Source organism: Melanaphis sacchari, unplaced genomic scaffold, assembly GCF_002803265.2.
Source record: "Melanaphis sacchari strain LSU unplaced genomic scaffold, SCAv2.0 Contig7_pilon_pilon, whole genome shotgun sequence".
NCBI classification, from domain to species: domain Eukaryota; kingdom Metazoa; phylum Arthropoda; class Insecta; order Hemiptera; family Aphididae; genus Melanaphis; species Melanaphis sacchari.
In genome coordinates, this window is record NW_020271560.1 from 5,074,797 (window position 1) to 5,087,887 (window position 13,091).

The 13,091-nt window shown below is 27.6% G+C and overlaps 1 protein-coding gene and 1 pseudogene across 3 annotated transcripts in view; one reads left to right on the forward strand and one right to left on the reverse strand.

Moving 5' to 3' along the window:
* Positions 1–617: 617 nt before the first annotated feature.
* Positions 618–6,402, forward strand: LOC112601620 (annotated as a pseudogene).
* Positions 6,403–9,278: 2,876 nt separating this feature from the next.
* LOC112601808 overlaps positions 9,279–13,091 on the reverse strand; it is a 25,702-nt gene continuing 21,889 nt past the window's right edge. For all 3 annotated transcript variants that reach the window (XM_025349594.1, XM_025349596.1, XM_025349595.1), the window contains 4 exons: positions 11,746–13,091; positions 10,339–10,789; positions 9,499–9,582; positions 9,279–9,422 (listed from right to left, as the gene is read on the reverse strand). The exon at positions 11,746–13,091 is cut by the window's right edge and continues 256 nt beyond it. In XM_025349594.1, the coding sequence (XP_025205379.1) occupies positions 9,351–9,422; positions 9,499–9,582; positions 10,339–10,789; positions 11,746–13,091 (1,953 nt within the window). In that variant the 3' untranslated portion in view covers positions 9,279–9,350. The remainder of the gene's footprint in view (positions 9,423–9,498; positions 9,583–10,338; positions 10,790–11,745) is intronic.

The following is a 13,091-nucleotide window of genomic DNA, read 5'->3' on the forward strand; positions in this document are numbered from 1 at the left end:
TTTTACTTACAACATCCCGAGTTGCGTCTGTGATTTTGCACATGTCTTCACTTCATTGTTGCGTCCTGTTAATTAATCATTGATAAATACATATTTTTCTTTCCACTTTTATAGACTGTGAGCTGTTATTTATACAAATGGTGTAGTTATATAATGTATATATACATATTATATACTAGCAAATTACACGGTTACGACCGGGAGGTATTCGACTATTTTATATAAAAAAAAAATTGAAGTTGAAAAAATTACTATTTTCTTTATTATATCCATAGTCCATAGACCTTAACTAATAGACGGAACATCCGGAGTGGTTGAGGGTGGGTGGTGCGGTCTTTCTTATTGTATCAGCAATGATGCCATTCCTTACAACCTATAACAATGTTATTTACAATAACCTACCATAATATACCATATTATTGTGTAAATCATGGTATAATGAATTCAGTTTCTATTTTAAAACTTTAAACTTTTAAAGTTTAATGTTACATAATGAAGGTACATTAGTTACATAAGTTATAATATAATAGTAATGAATAACAATTAATTCATCATAGTTTATTGTAATACACTAATACTATAATGAATATATGTATATTAATATTCCATTCTGATAAATGGCAATGTTCAATGATAGAAGGATTTTGTGGAAACAGCAAAAAGCATTAATAGTTTCGCTATTCGCCAGTAAAAGGTAAAAAAAATATATATTTGTTAATAGCTGCATTATATAGTTTATAATATCAATGTATGTAAAATCGTTGAATTGTACAATTTATACTCAAGATTCAATATTGTAATTTAAATAATTAAGTAATTCAAAATTAAACAAGTAATAAATGATAATAATAGAATTCATTCACTTGTGTAAAATTCCATCGCAAAAAAATAATTAATATCTAAAAAAAAGATTATATATATATAATATAATTATCAAAATAAACATGTACAATAATTAATAAAAAGTATAATAATAGCTAAATATTATTCATTTCTAAATAAAATAATTTTTGTAAATTTACTCAAGATAAAATTAAAAATTATTGTACACTTCCATAGTTCTTGAGCTCATGTGCGGTGTTCCATGTACTAATATACCATGTACTACCCTAAGAGCGCCCTCACGTGTGACCGATGAAACTACTACCACGTACCATTTATTAGTATATGGTCTATGGTCTGTCTATACGCAGTCGATTAGAGCACCAACGCCGTTATCACCTTGTTGTTATCAAAAAAAAAAAAAAAAGTTATCTTAAATAATATATCATCATTCATATCAATTATTATTATTGTATATTTATATCCAAGTATGTTATGTACAATTGTACAATGATTAATAGAGAGCCTAGATAATAAAAGAGTGGTCAACCAGCTGAACGTTTTCTATTGGTTGGCTGTTATCACTGATCATGGGCACCATTTTTCGTCCAAAATGTTCAAATAATTTTCAAATCGACTATCGAGTACCTACTACCTATAGACGTATATTGTATAGGAAACTACTGTGAAATATTATTAATTTATTGATTTATTAATTTTCTTAAAGTATACGTATTATCATTGAATCATTCACTCACGGAAGACGTCAAACAATACCAACGAGAAATAACGAACTGACTAGCGACTGCATTCTATAATTTAAAAAAATGACGAAAAAATCGTGTTATTGTAATAATCCCAATAACAGAAAATATCAGTACTTTTCTAAAAATAAATATATTTAAATGAAAATATATTGTGGAATACCCGTTATCGGGCCGCCGTGCGCCGCGCCGCTAATAGAATTATAAATAATTTGGTATTGTTTTATTTTTTTATCAATAGGACATTTAGAAGTAATTTATTTTGTGAATTACAAAACATTTGACTCTAATATGCAGCTAATAACAAAAAAGTTATAAAATATGCAAATAAATAAAAAAACTTCAAAATATGCAATTATATGCAAAATAAAATGTTGTATTTGGATTTGTTTAGGTATAATTCAAATTTGTAGCTGATCTAGCAATTTTTTAATCCATTCAGTAAAAACATGCAAATGCATGAACTTCCGGGCCCTAAATTAATAATTATATATTTATATTGTTATATATACTCGTAATCATTTTATAAAAATTAAATTTCAAAAACAAAAAAAGGCGGGAAAAGTTTGGACAAAACATGGCTGTTATCTACTTAGTTGGCCACTCTCTTATTATCTAGGCTCTCTAATGATTAATATAATTAAAATTGTCATTAGATAAAAATGGTAGTCAAGTTGTACTTAATAAAAAAAAAAAACAATAATTACAATATCCAACTATTTTGTCACTTAATTAACGGTATTTAGGTTTTGGTTAGGTTGTGACAAAATCAATAAAATATGAAGGTAATTTATTAATTAGTATAAATGTTTACATAGTTATTAATTGAATTTCAAAATATAAACCAATAATATTAAAATGTGTTGTTAAGAGATAATTTTAAGTACAGATTTACACTTGAGCGTGGAGAGTTGCCAATTAATTTATGGGCTGTCCATTTATAATAAAATAACATATTTATTTTGAATGTGTAAATGGACCAAATCATAAACCCAAAGAAAATACACATATAATAACACTATTTCCATAAATTACCTATTAGTAATATATTAAAAAAGGAAAATATTTTAATATAAATATAGATGACTGTATAAGTGATAAACATAATTTAATTCTAGACACTGAAAAAGAAGAAAATCTTTTAGAACAAATTAGAGAAACCCTAAAAAAATGTTAGATTTAACATATATAATTAATTCAAATGACCATTCAGAAGAATTGTCTGAACAACTAAAAATCTTTAATAGTGTTAATTAAAAATTGAATTCTATGACGAATATAGACAACGGATTAATATTACTTCAAAGCGTTCATTTGTACAATTGTTAAATATACCAAAATCCCACAAAAAAAAGAAACTTGGATAAATTTTATTATTATTATAATTTTTATTTTTTTAAGTACAACTTAAACATTTTTATCAATTTTATACATTATACATTATACAAATAACTAAACATTTTTAAATTAATTGTTACTATTTATAGATTTGTATTGCTAATGTGAGTTTTTAAATCATTTTTCTTATTATAACATGACTTACCGTAAATTAAGAGACAAAATAGTTGGATATTGTTTTTATTGTTTTTTTTTTTAAGTAAAACTTGACTATCATTTTTATCTAATGACAATTTTAATTCTATTAATCATTGTACAATTGTACATAATATACTTGGATATAAATATAAAATAATAATAATAATTGATATGAGTAATATACCTATTATTTAAGATAACATTTTTTTTTTTTTTTTTTGATAACAATTAAGTGATAACGGCGTTGGTGCTCTAATCGACTGCGTATAAACAGACCCTATGGTCTATGATTATATCATATTAATTTATATTATATCTCTGAACACATTTTTTTTAAGGTTAAAATACTTCTTTGTATACAATATATTTTGTTTTTTGATAAGGCGCAAACACATATAGGTTTTTTTGCCAAGCTGACACGGAGCAAGCAACATAAAATTATCAGTGAGTAAAACAGGGATTCGTGATATGATATCAAAGCCTGTGATATTCAGTATCTGACCCAATGCCTTATTGACGGACATAGCAAAACAAAGCTTTATTGTTGGAAATTGGAATCGTTTAAATTCAAACCAGTATTTATTAATAATCATTAGTATCCAGAGAATAAAAACAACTTGACCTTGGACTGAGCCGAAAAGAATTTTAGATTCAATCATCTTCATCTGCATAGTTATTGAAGTGCATCATAACTCGTAAGACCAGTGTATTGCACTCTTACTCGTTTTAGAATGTTATCTGGTACTCACAAAACGATATCACTTTTTGTAAATTCTTGTTCAACAATTAATACGACCAACTAATGAATTTGAGATACATTGTAACAAACTGTGTTTTGTGTGTGACACACGGTCAGCTCTGATAAATACTTGAAAATCCTCTACATTTTCTATAGTGCTATAACATTCGTTGTTTCGCCGTTTCACCATTGTATTTCATTTACTGATTCGCCCATGAAATATATTTGCAAAAACCTCGGTTCGTCAGGATTATTTGGTAAAATAAATCCAGCTAAATGATAATTTGATCTTAAATATAGGTATTAAACCTCCATTTCTGATTTCATAAGTACTGAATGACGTAATTTGAAAAGCAGAATTGTAAATACGAATTATATTAAGAAAATGTTTGAATTCTCGATTTTACACACTCTCAGAAATTTTTTCGACCGTTTTATTGGATAGTGGAGGAGCTTGGCATGAAGATCTTAAGTCAACTGCCATAGAACTTATTTTCAGAGAATCATTCTGACTCCCTTGTGAATTTGTCACACAAAGATCTGACATTACCAAGTTATATGATGTAATCGTCAAATATCTTCGACACCAAATGCAAGAATTTCGATCTGTTAGTGGTACTTGTCATGGTGAAAAGAAAATTTTTGTCTTCTAAGATTTCGCAAATACAGAATTTGTGTTCGTTCGTCACGAGGGGATCAAAAAATGGCTTATAAATACTATATGATAGCCCCTTTCCGGTTAGAAGTCGTAGGAAAAACGTTTGTCATTGATGTAAAATAGAAAAAAGTCACGGCAACCATCAATAGACTTAAACCAGCCTACGTCATATCTGACGACCTTGAAGAAGACACTTAAAAAATATGGCTGTACCTACACCAGCTACGCCTAGCACCATTTCAAAGGAGGATCTATGGACGCGATATTTTTAAATAGCAACACCTATTTTCAACACCAGATTTCGATAGAACTATTTTTTTTAAGCAACTATGATAGGAAAACTTTTTTCCTATCTCAAAAATTGATTGAATTATAGCATTACTAAGTTTAAACTAAAAACATTTTTGTTAAACTTTTCAATGTTCTGTATTTTATCATTTTATTATTATTTTCGGTAGAAAATACCTAAGGTAAAAGTTAATCTAATTAATTATTTCAAAATAATTCTTATCGTATTGTGAACCAAATATCACAAAATAATTGTATTTATAACGTATCTTTATCGACTGACTAGTGGATACACTATGTAGTTCATTAATCATTACTACCTACCTTCGTTTATCTTATTAAATATGTACCTACTACCCACCTATTTTTGATTATTAAGTTATTTTACTGAAAGTTATAAATTTATAGTAATAATTTGATTATTCAAACCGAGAATTACGTTCGTATTGGATACATTTTCATTGAATTCTGATTTTTCTTGTTTTATTTTAATATTTTCGATTATTTATTATACAAAAATCATAGTGAGCTAGTCATAGTGAGAAATTAGATATGATATTAGTTTTTAATAAGTGCCATCGAAATTCTCACCAAGCTTCACAATTATACGCCGAAAGATATCCCAATAGATATCAACCAGCGCATAATTATTTTTTAAGGCTCGAAAATCAAATCCGAACTTATGGTTCATTTGGTAATCGTCGTCAAATACCACACGTACAGAATGAAGTTAGCGAAGAAACTGAAACACAAGTATTGGTGTATGTTCAAATTAACCCACAATCATCCATACGTCATATTGCAAATGAAGTTGGAATTAACCCGCGCAAGGTGCATTCAATTAAAAAAAAATTTAATCTTCGTCCCTATAAACCGGATTTAGTTCACCATCTTCGAGCGGGAGATAGTGAACGTAGATTATTGTTTATTGCATAGATACTGGTAAAAATTGAAGATAATCTTCAATTTTTAAAGCATGTTCTTTGGACAGATGAAAGTAAATTTACCAATAATGGCGTAATAAATAAATAAAATAACCGTTTTTGGGCAAGTAATAATTCACATTGGGCATTAGAAACTAATTTCCAAACAGTATGGGGAACAAATGTGTGGTGTGGAATATTAGGAGATTCCATAATAGGGCCCTACTTTGATGACGGAACCCTAAACGGAAGAAGATATTTGGATTTTCTCTCTAATCATTTACCAACAATGTTAGAAAATGTTCCATTAAATATTCGAGAAAACTTGTTTTTTTAACAAGATGGTGCTCCAGCACATAATGCTATTGTTGTTAAACAATATCTTAACGATACGTTTGGAAATAATTGGATGGGAACAAATGACCGATAGCTTGGCCAGCGCGTTCACCGGATTTAACACCACTTGATTTTTTTTCTTTGGGGCCATTTAAAATCGGTAGTTATTATGCTGACCCACCAATTAACCTTCAGCATTTAAAACAAAATATCACCGAAGCATGCACAAGACTGACAAAGGAACAAATAACGGCAGTTTCTCAAGACGATGTCAAGCGCCGCTTACAATCATGTTCACTTAACAACGGGGAAAACTTCGAACAATTTATAAGGTGATTTGTATTATTTGTAATATGTTTAAAAATAAATTTAAATTTAATTTAAACTTAATTATAAAATAAAATGTAACTTTGTTTAAATAACCTTTAAATGCACGCTTTTCCATTTATCTTGCTTCCAACCAAAAATAATAATAAAATGATAAAATACAGAGCATTGAAAATTTAACAATAATGTTTTTTGTTTAAACTTAGGATTGCTGTAATTCAGTCAATTTTTGAGATAGGAAAAAAGTTTGCCTATCAAAGGTGCTTAAAAAAAATAGTTCCATCGAAATCTGGTGTTGAAAATAGGTGTTGCTATTTAAAAAAATGTAAGTTTTATTGCGCAATGCGCAAAATAACATTACCTATTAAAAATTCGAAAATGATCACAAAATGTGTATTTTAGTATTTCCTAACTCCTCAGAAAACCCCAATTCAATCCAGTCACAGAACGGAAATATTTCGTGTTACCATTTGAGTGAAACACACGGTATAGTGCACCATAACCGCTGAGAACCAGTCGTCTGCCAAGTCTTTCGGGGCTCCGCAGTCACCGTAGATTTTTGCTTTCGTTTCTAATCGATCTCGTACGGGCTATTATTATCGTTATTCATGTGATTTTATATTTTGTTGATAATAAAGTAATTTTTAAATATCATTGAGTGTTCTGCTATAAGTAAATTACAAAAGTAACTATAAATTATATTGCAGAATAAATTTTATTGATTAACCAAGTTGATTTTAAGAAGCTCAGGATTTTTATGTTCTGTTTAGGATTGGGTCCAAATGAAACATCTAGGTTTTCGATCATTTTGAGATTTCTACGATTCTACTTATAGCGTTAATAAGTGTTATACTGTGGTTGTAATGCTGCATAATTCGCTCATAAAAAGTTATTATTTTCCATAAAACATCCTTATACGAGTCTTGCGCGCCTATTTTTCAGTCTCTTAATAATTTATGTACTTTAAGAATTGAGTTTTACCATCTGAATATTGAATTATTAAATTGGTTTAGTTTAAAGTTCTGGTTATCCAGGAACTTTGTTTATTATGTTATAAGTGTATTTTTATTAAATTCTTTAATTTATCGAAAGTTAGGTTAGATTAGGTTATATTTAGGTTAGGTTATATTAGGTTAGATTAGGTTATAATTACTTCTAGTTAGAGTGTATTTAAATCATATAAAGTGATCTTAGCAAGTATGTCTGCAGTTTAATTTTCCTTTATCTAAATTTTTAAAGCAGCACCTAAATGTAGCCACACGTTATATAGTTTGGTGTGTTTGCTGACTATTTTATTCAATGAATTCATTTTAAAACCTAAGGATGGATTATAACATCATGTTTATTTTTTCGAACGCTTATGTATTGTAATTACATATCTGTCTGTATAACAATGTCGTCTAGATAAGACCTGTACTGCTATACTAAAAATAGTTATAGTCAGTGCAGTTAACATGAAATAATTTTAATTTTAAATCTGTATGATTTTTAATGGCTCACAACAAATGAAAATGCCATTTTTTTATTCATTAATTTTTACTCCTATACTATATATATTTTTCTATTTAAAATCTCATTATAAATGACATGCCATGTGGTATTGTAGTATATTAGGACTATATTAAATCTTATGCGATGAAAAATCTCGATCTGTTATTTATGTTAGTAATCGAAATATTTTCGATTTTTATGAAAAGAAAAAGTTATCTAATAATAATCGATTTACTTACCTTTGGACTGATTAGCATTTATTTCACCAGCTGGATATCTGAATTAATCTAAAAAAATGTTTTGGTAAATACGGTGAGGTAATTGCCTTTATTTAGATTACACAATAACTACAATTTCAAATTAAAATATCGGTCGATACTTAATTATGCTAGCAGAATTGGTTTCCACACTCGTACAGCAGTTTTTATTCATCGGTGAATCGAATTTAATACAGTTTGTTTTTGAGCGATTAATTTATTATAAAATAAAATTTGTTGTTATTATCATTAATATTACATCCACCGATAAGCCGATATTTGTATTAATACTTATTTATTTTAATTACTATTTTTAGTATTTAAATCATTTGAAAAAATACTAGCAATAACTTTCTATTTTCATAAAAATAAAAAATAATTTAAATTAATTCGCTAAATATATAACTGTTGGTTCGATGATTTTTAATTTCAAAATAGTTAAAAATATAGGCATAGCTTCATGGAGGAAAAAAAAATCTAAAGTATTGCATTGTCATTGATGAAAATTAAATTAGACTAATACTATTAATCTCGAATGAACTTAGTATATTCCATATTTTAAAACCAATAATCAATCATAAATAAAGTGTTAAGAGGATTATATTAAGTAAAATATATAAGCAAGTTCAATTAAACTTAATATTTATTTAATTACAAAGTGAAGAAATATTATATATTATTAACATATATAAATTATTAATTAATAGACACAGAAAAACTGATGTGTCGAACAATTACATCAAAATCTTTTAAATATTTATTTCTCATAGTTTTCCTTTTGGTTCTGTAGGTATATAGAACCTGCAAAAGTTGAATTAGTACCGAATCCACAATCTACTCCCTCTCATGAGAATCAGTTTTTTTTTATTTATATACAAATAGAGTATATTAAGGAACAAATATATAATATATAAACACCAAAAATTAATTATTTACTTATGCTCCCTCTCAGAAACATTAAACAATGAGATTGTAGTACCAATTAAAAATAATAATATTTAAACCCTACAAATAATGTAATGATAATAGATTAAACATAATAGCGATCAACTGTAATATTTATTTTACAAACTCAAGAAATATCAAAATATGAAAAGATTTAATTTATTTTTTTTTTTTAAATTAAAATAAAAATATTTTCTTAAAAAAATCTTAATATAAATATACTTCAATGAAATTATTTATATGTATAATGGAGTTATAATAAGTTTAGGGCCGAGTCTGTCTTATGGTTAGCAGTCGTTCACAGTCATTTATATGATAACCATACCAGTCACGTCGCTAAAAGAAAAATTAAAACATTAATATATAACCACATAATAATAAATGTACAATAATTAAATTCAAATATTCTTACTTGGCAATCATGGGAACAGTACTTCACTGTAGTACAGCTACTGCACATTATTGTAGCAGAATTGTTACAGTCTTTTGCATAGCACTAAAAAAAAAAACAACCAAAATGTTTTTTTATGAGTTGTTACAATGTGTATTAATTTAAGAATAATGGTATTTAAGAGGACGTGACACCCGCATGTATTGTCTCCGTCTTACACACATACAGTATAGTAAACTTTATTCACCAGTTTCAATAGTGTGTTTTTAGTTTTGATATTAGAGTAAATTGACCTATAATCAAATTTTTAGGTAAGAACACTATCTGTGTTCTCTTGCTTGTTTTTAAGATATTTAAATTATTAAGTGAGTTATGAGTATGAAAAATATAAACATTTGAAAATGCTCATAATTCACTTAAAAATTAATATATCGAAAAAAAACCAACGAGAACACAGATAATGTTCTAACCTAAAAAATTGGTAATAGGTCAATTCACACTAATATCAAAACTAAAAAACCCTATTAAACTGGTGAACAAGTTTACTATATCGTATGTGTGAAAGACGGAGACAACACATACAGGTACGACGTCCTCTAAAATATATTTTTACAAAAGTATAAAATGATCATGATTAATTAATAAATGCTAAGTATGTAATTAGCAATGAAAGTTAGTTAGTATTTTGGAACAGGAAATACAAAACAATAAATTAGTGTAGCACTAAAGTAGTTTATATGGATCGTTTTAATATTTTAAACTAGTGGTTTACACAATTTTTTAAAAATCATCAATTAAATCTAATATTTTATACTAAAATTAAATATTTGTTAATATTATATATTGATGAATTTTACTTACTTTAACTATGGCGGGTGGCGGTGATTTAACTAATATATTAGTACCATTTACTAATGCTCTCATTTGACCTGTTGGCCCCTTAACTAATTGATACTGTTTGTTACCAAGTAAAATAGTGCTGCCTTCAGCTCTTTGAAGAGTACTGTTTATCGAAGATTTATTGTTCTGAATTGCTGGCTTGAATGTCACAAATGTTGGTGTTCCTGTAGCAGTTTCTGACGATGATGCTGTCATTTGTACCAAATGATTTTTGGAAATGGTTGGTTTAACAACAATGCATTTCTTTGTTGGTATCACTTTAGGAATAGAAGATTCAGAAGTAACATTCTTTTGTAATGAAGAAGAGAATGATTCATAGAAATTATGTAATGGCTGACTCGGCCTATTTGATGGTTCTCCTGCTATATTACTAGTGGTTTGGGCCTTTTTAGCATTTATCACAGGTATTTGTCTAAAAGTATAACATTAAAAATTAATACTAGAATCCTAATTTTAATTACAATCAGTACGTAAAACTAGTAAAAATTGTAACTAATACGGATTTCGAATTTCACTGTATTCAGGTATTAAAAGTCGTTAATTTTGAAAATCAGATACTTAATCATAATACGTATGTAAACTTATAAACCTATGCAACTTAACTAAAATTAATTCGGTTAATAAAGATGTAATCAAAGTTACAAAAAGTTTATATACAAACACAACTTATTAAATTTGACTGATATTATACTTACAACTATGCATTTGGGAAAATTGTATTTTTGTAATACTATTTAATAAAATATTTATTAAATAATAACAATGATGTATCATAAAAAAATAAATCATCGAGATCACTAAGATATATATTTGTTGTTGAGTGTATTTCGGAAATAAATAAGTAAATTACTATAATATATATGTCAAAAAATTGAATTCAATAATAAATCATTGCATATGAAAAACAATACTAAGCGAAAACGAGATTTTCAATGTATGCTGCCATTGAGATAATTTCGATTATGGCAAAATGTCACGTAGGGGACACACATACAGAATTTAGCACATTCTCTTATGGGACAAAACATAAAGATATATTATTAAATATTTATTTATATTGCCAAAGTAAATTAATCTTTCTGATGTTTAAACTTAGTTCAATAACTTATTATGTTATATAATAATTATTTAATATGATATTACTAGATGTTATTAACACTGACTATTGACGTACTGTAGAATGGTAAAAATAGGTTAATATTAGTCAAAATTTTTTGAAAAAGTCAATAGGTAGTAAGTACTCAAATGCGGTATGACAGAAAAGTTCTACAAATAATATTTTTTATGAAATCACAAGATTTTGTCAAAAACTAATAGCAATTGAATAGATTATAACGATAATCAAATTTAAAAAAAAAGAATACTTACTGGAAAGTTCCATCTGGATTTTTGGCGATCACCCAATGTTGAATTGATTCTTCTGGAACGGCAGCATTTTTAATAGCTTCTGCTACTGGTAGTATTTTATCATTATCTCGTTGTACAGTCGATGGATTATTAGGAGGATCTTTAAAGTTTGAATTATTGCGACATTGACGATCAGCATTATCGATTAATACTTCTAGGTCTTCGTTAGAATCACTGAGGACAACATTAATAACTGCTTGGAAATAATCTCGACTGTATACTGTCGATACGAAAAACAATGCCATACGATCAGTGATACCAGGGTCATTATCTCGACTATCTTCAATCAGACTTATTAAATCGATACAATCAGGTCTAAATGACTTAGACCGAAACATCGAAAAAATTTTGGGATGGTAATAATTGCCGTTTTTCAAACTATTCCATAACAAAAGTACCAAATTTTTAAAAATGCTGCCTTTTTTGAATTTTGGCTGATCCAAAACTCTAAGTACAGTTAATATACTCAAAAAAAACATTTGAAATGCTGATTCAAATTCCGGTTCTTCAAAAGATGATACGACCTCCATAAAATTGTGCTTTAACTTTGTTTCTAGAATACTTTTATGTCTGCCGTGTAATCGGTTGGCATCACATCTTTCTTTAAGTTTTTCAGCTTCAGATCTTTTTTTAACACATTCATCCATTCTTGCTTTGTGATGTTTATTTGACATAGAAATTATGTTAAGTATATTAGCAATAACGACAATGGTGTCTTGTATGGATTTACCAAAGTATTTTCGATATATTTTTTCAATTTCTTTCAAATTTCCCCTTATCTGAACTTTGTTACTTGCAAAGTTTTGAACTACATTTTGTTTGATACTCTGTAATGTTTGTTTAGATCCATTTGAAGACGATTTAGCCGGAAGCGCTGGTTTTTTGAAACAATTTGTTGGGTTTTTGGGTTTTTTATCCAGAAATAAGCGTAAGAACAATGCATACTTAGCGTCATCATCTATCATTTTCCTAGCATCTATGACCCTGATTCTATAAACAGGTTCAACAGGAGTATTTGCAGATTCTGTAGATTCTTTGCAATCATTTTGAATGGGCACTTCTTCATTACTGGTAGATGCAATTTTCTTATTGGGTTTTAATGAAGATTTGAATTGTGATTTAAATTTATCAGTTTCGCCCTCTCTAGATAATACCAACTTCAAAACATCTATTTCATTTGTATCTATCTTTGGTTTTTTTTTGGCAGGCTCGTCGGATTTAGAAGTACTAGCTTCTTTATATGTTGTATTGTCTGTAGACACATTACTGTCTTTAGAAACATTACTGTCTTTAGAAACATTACTGTC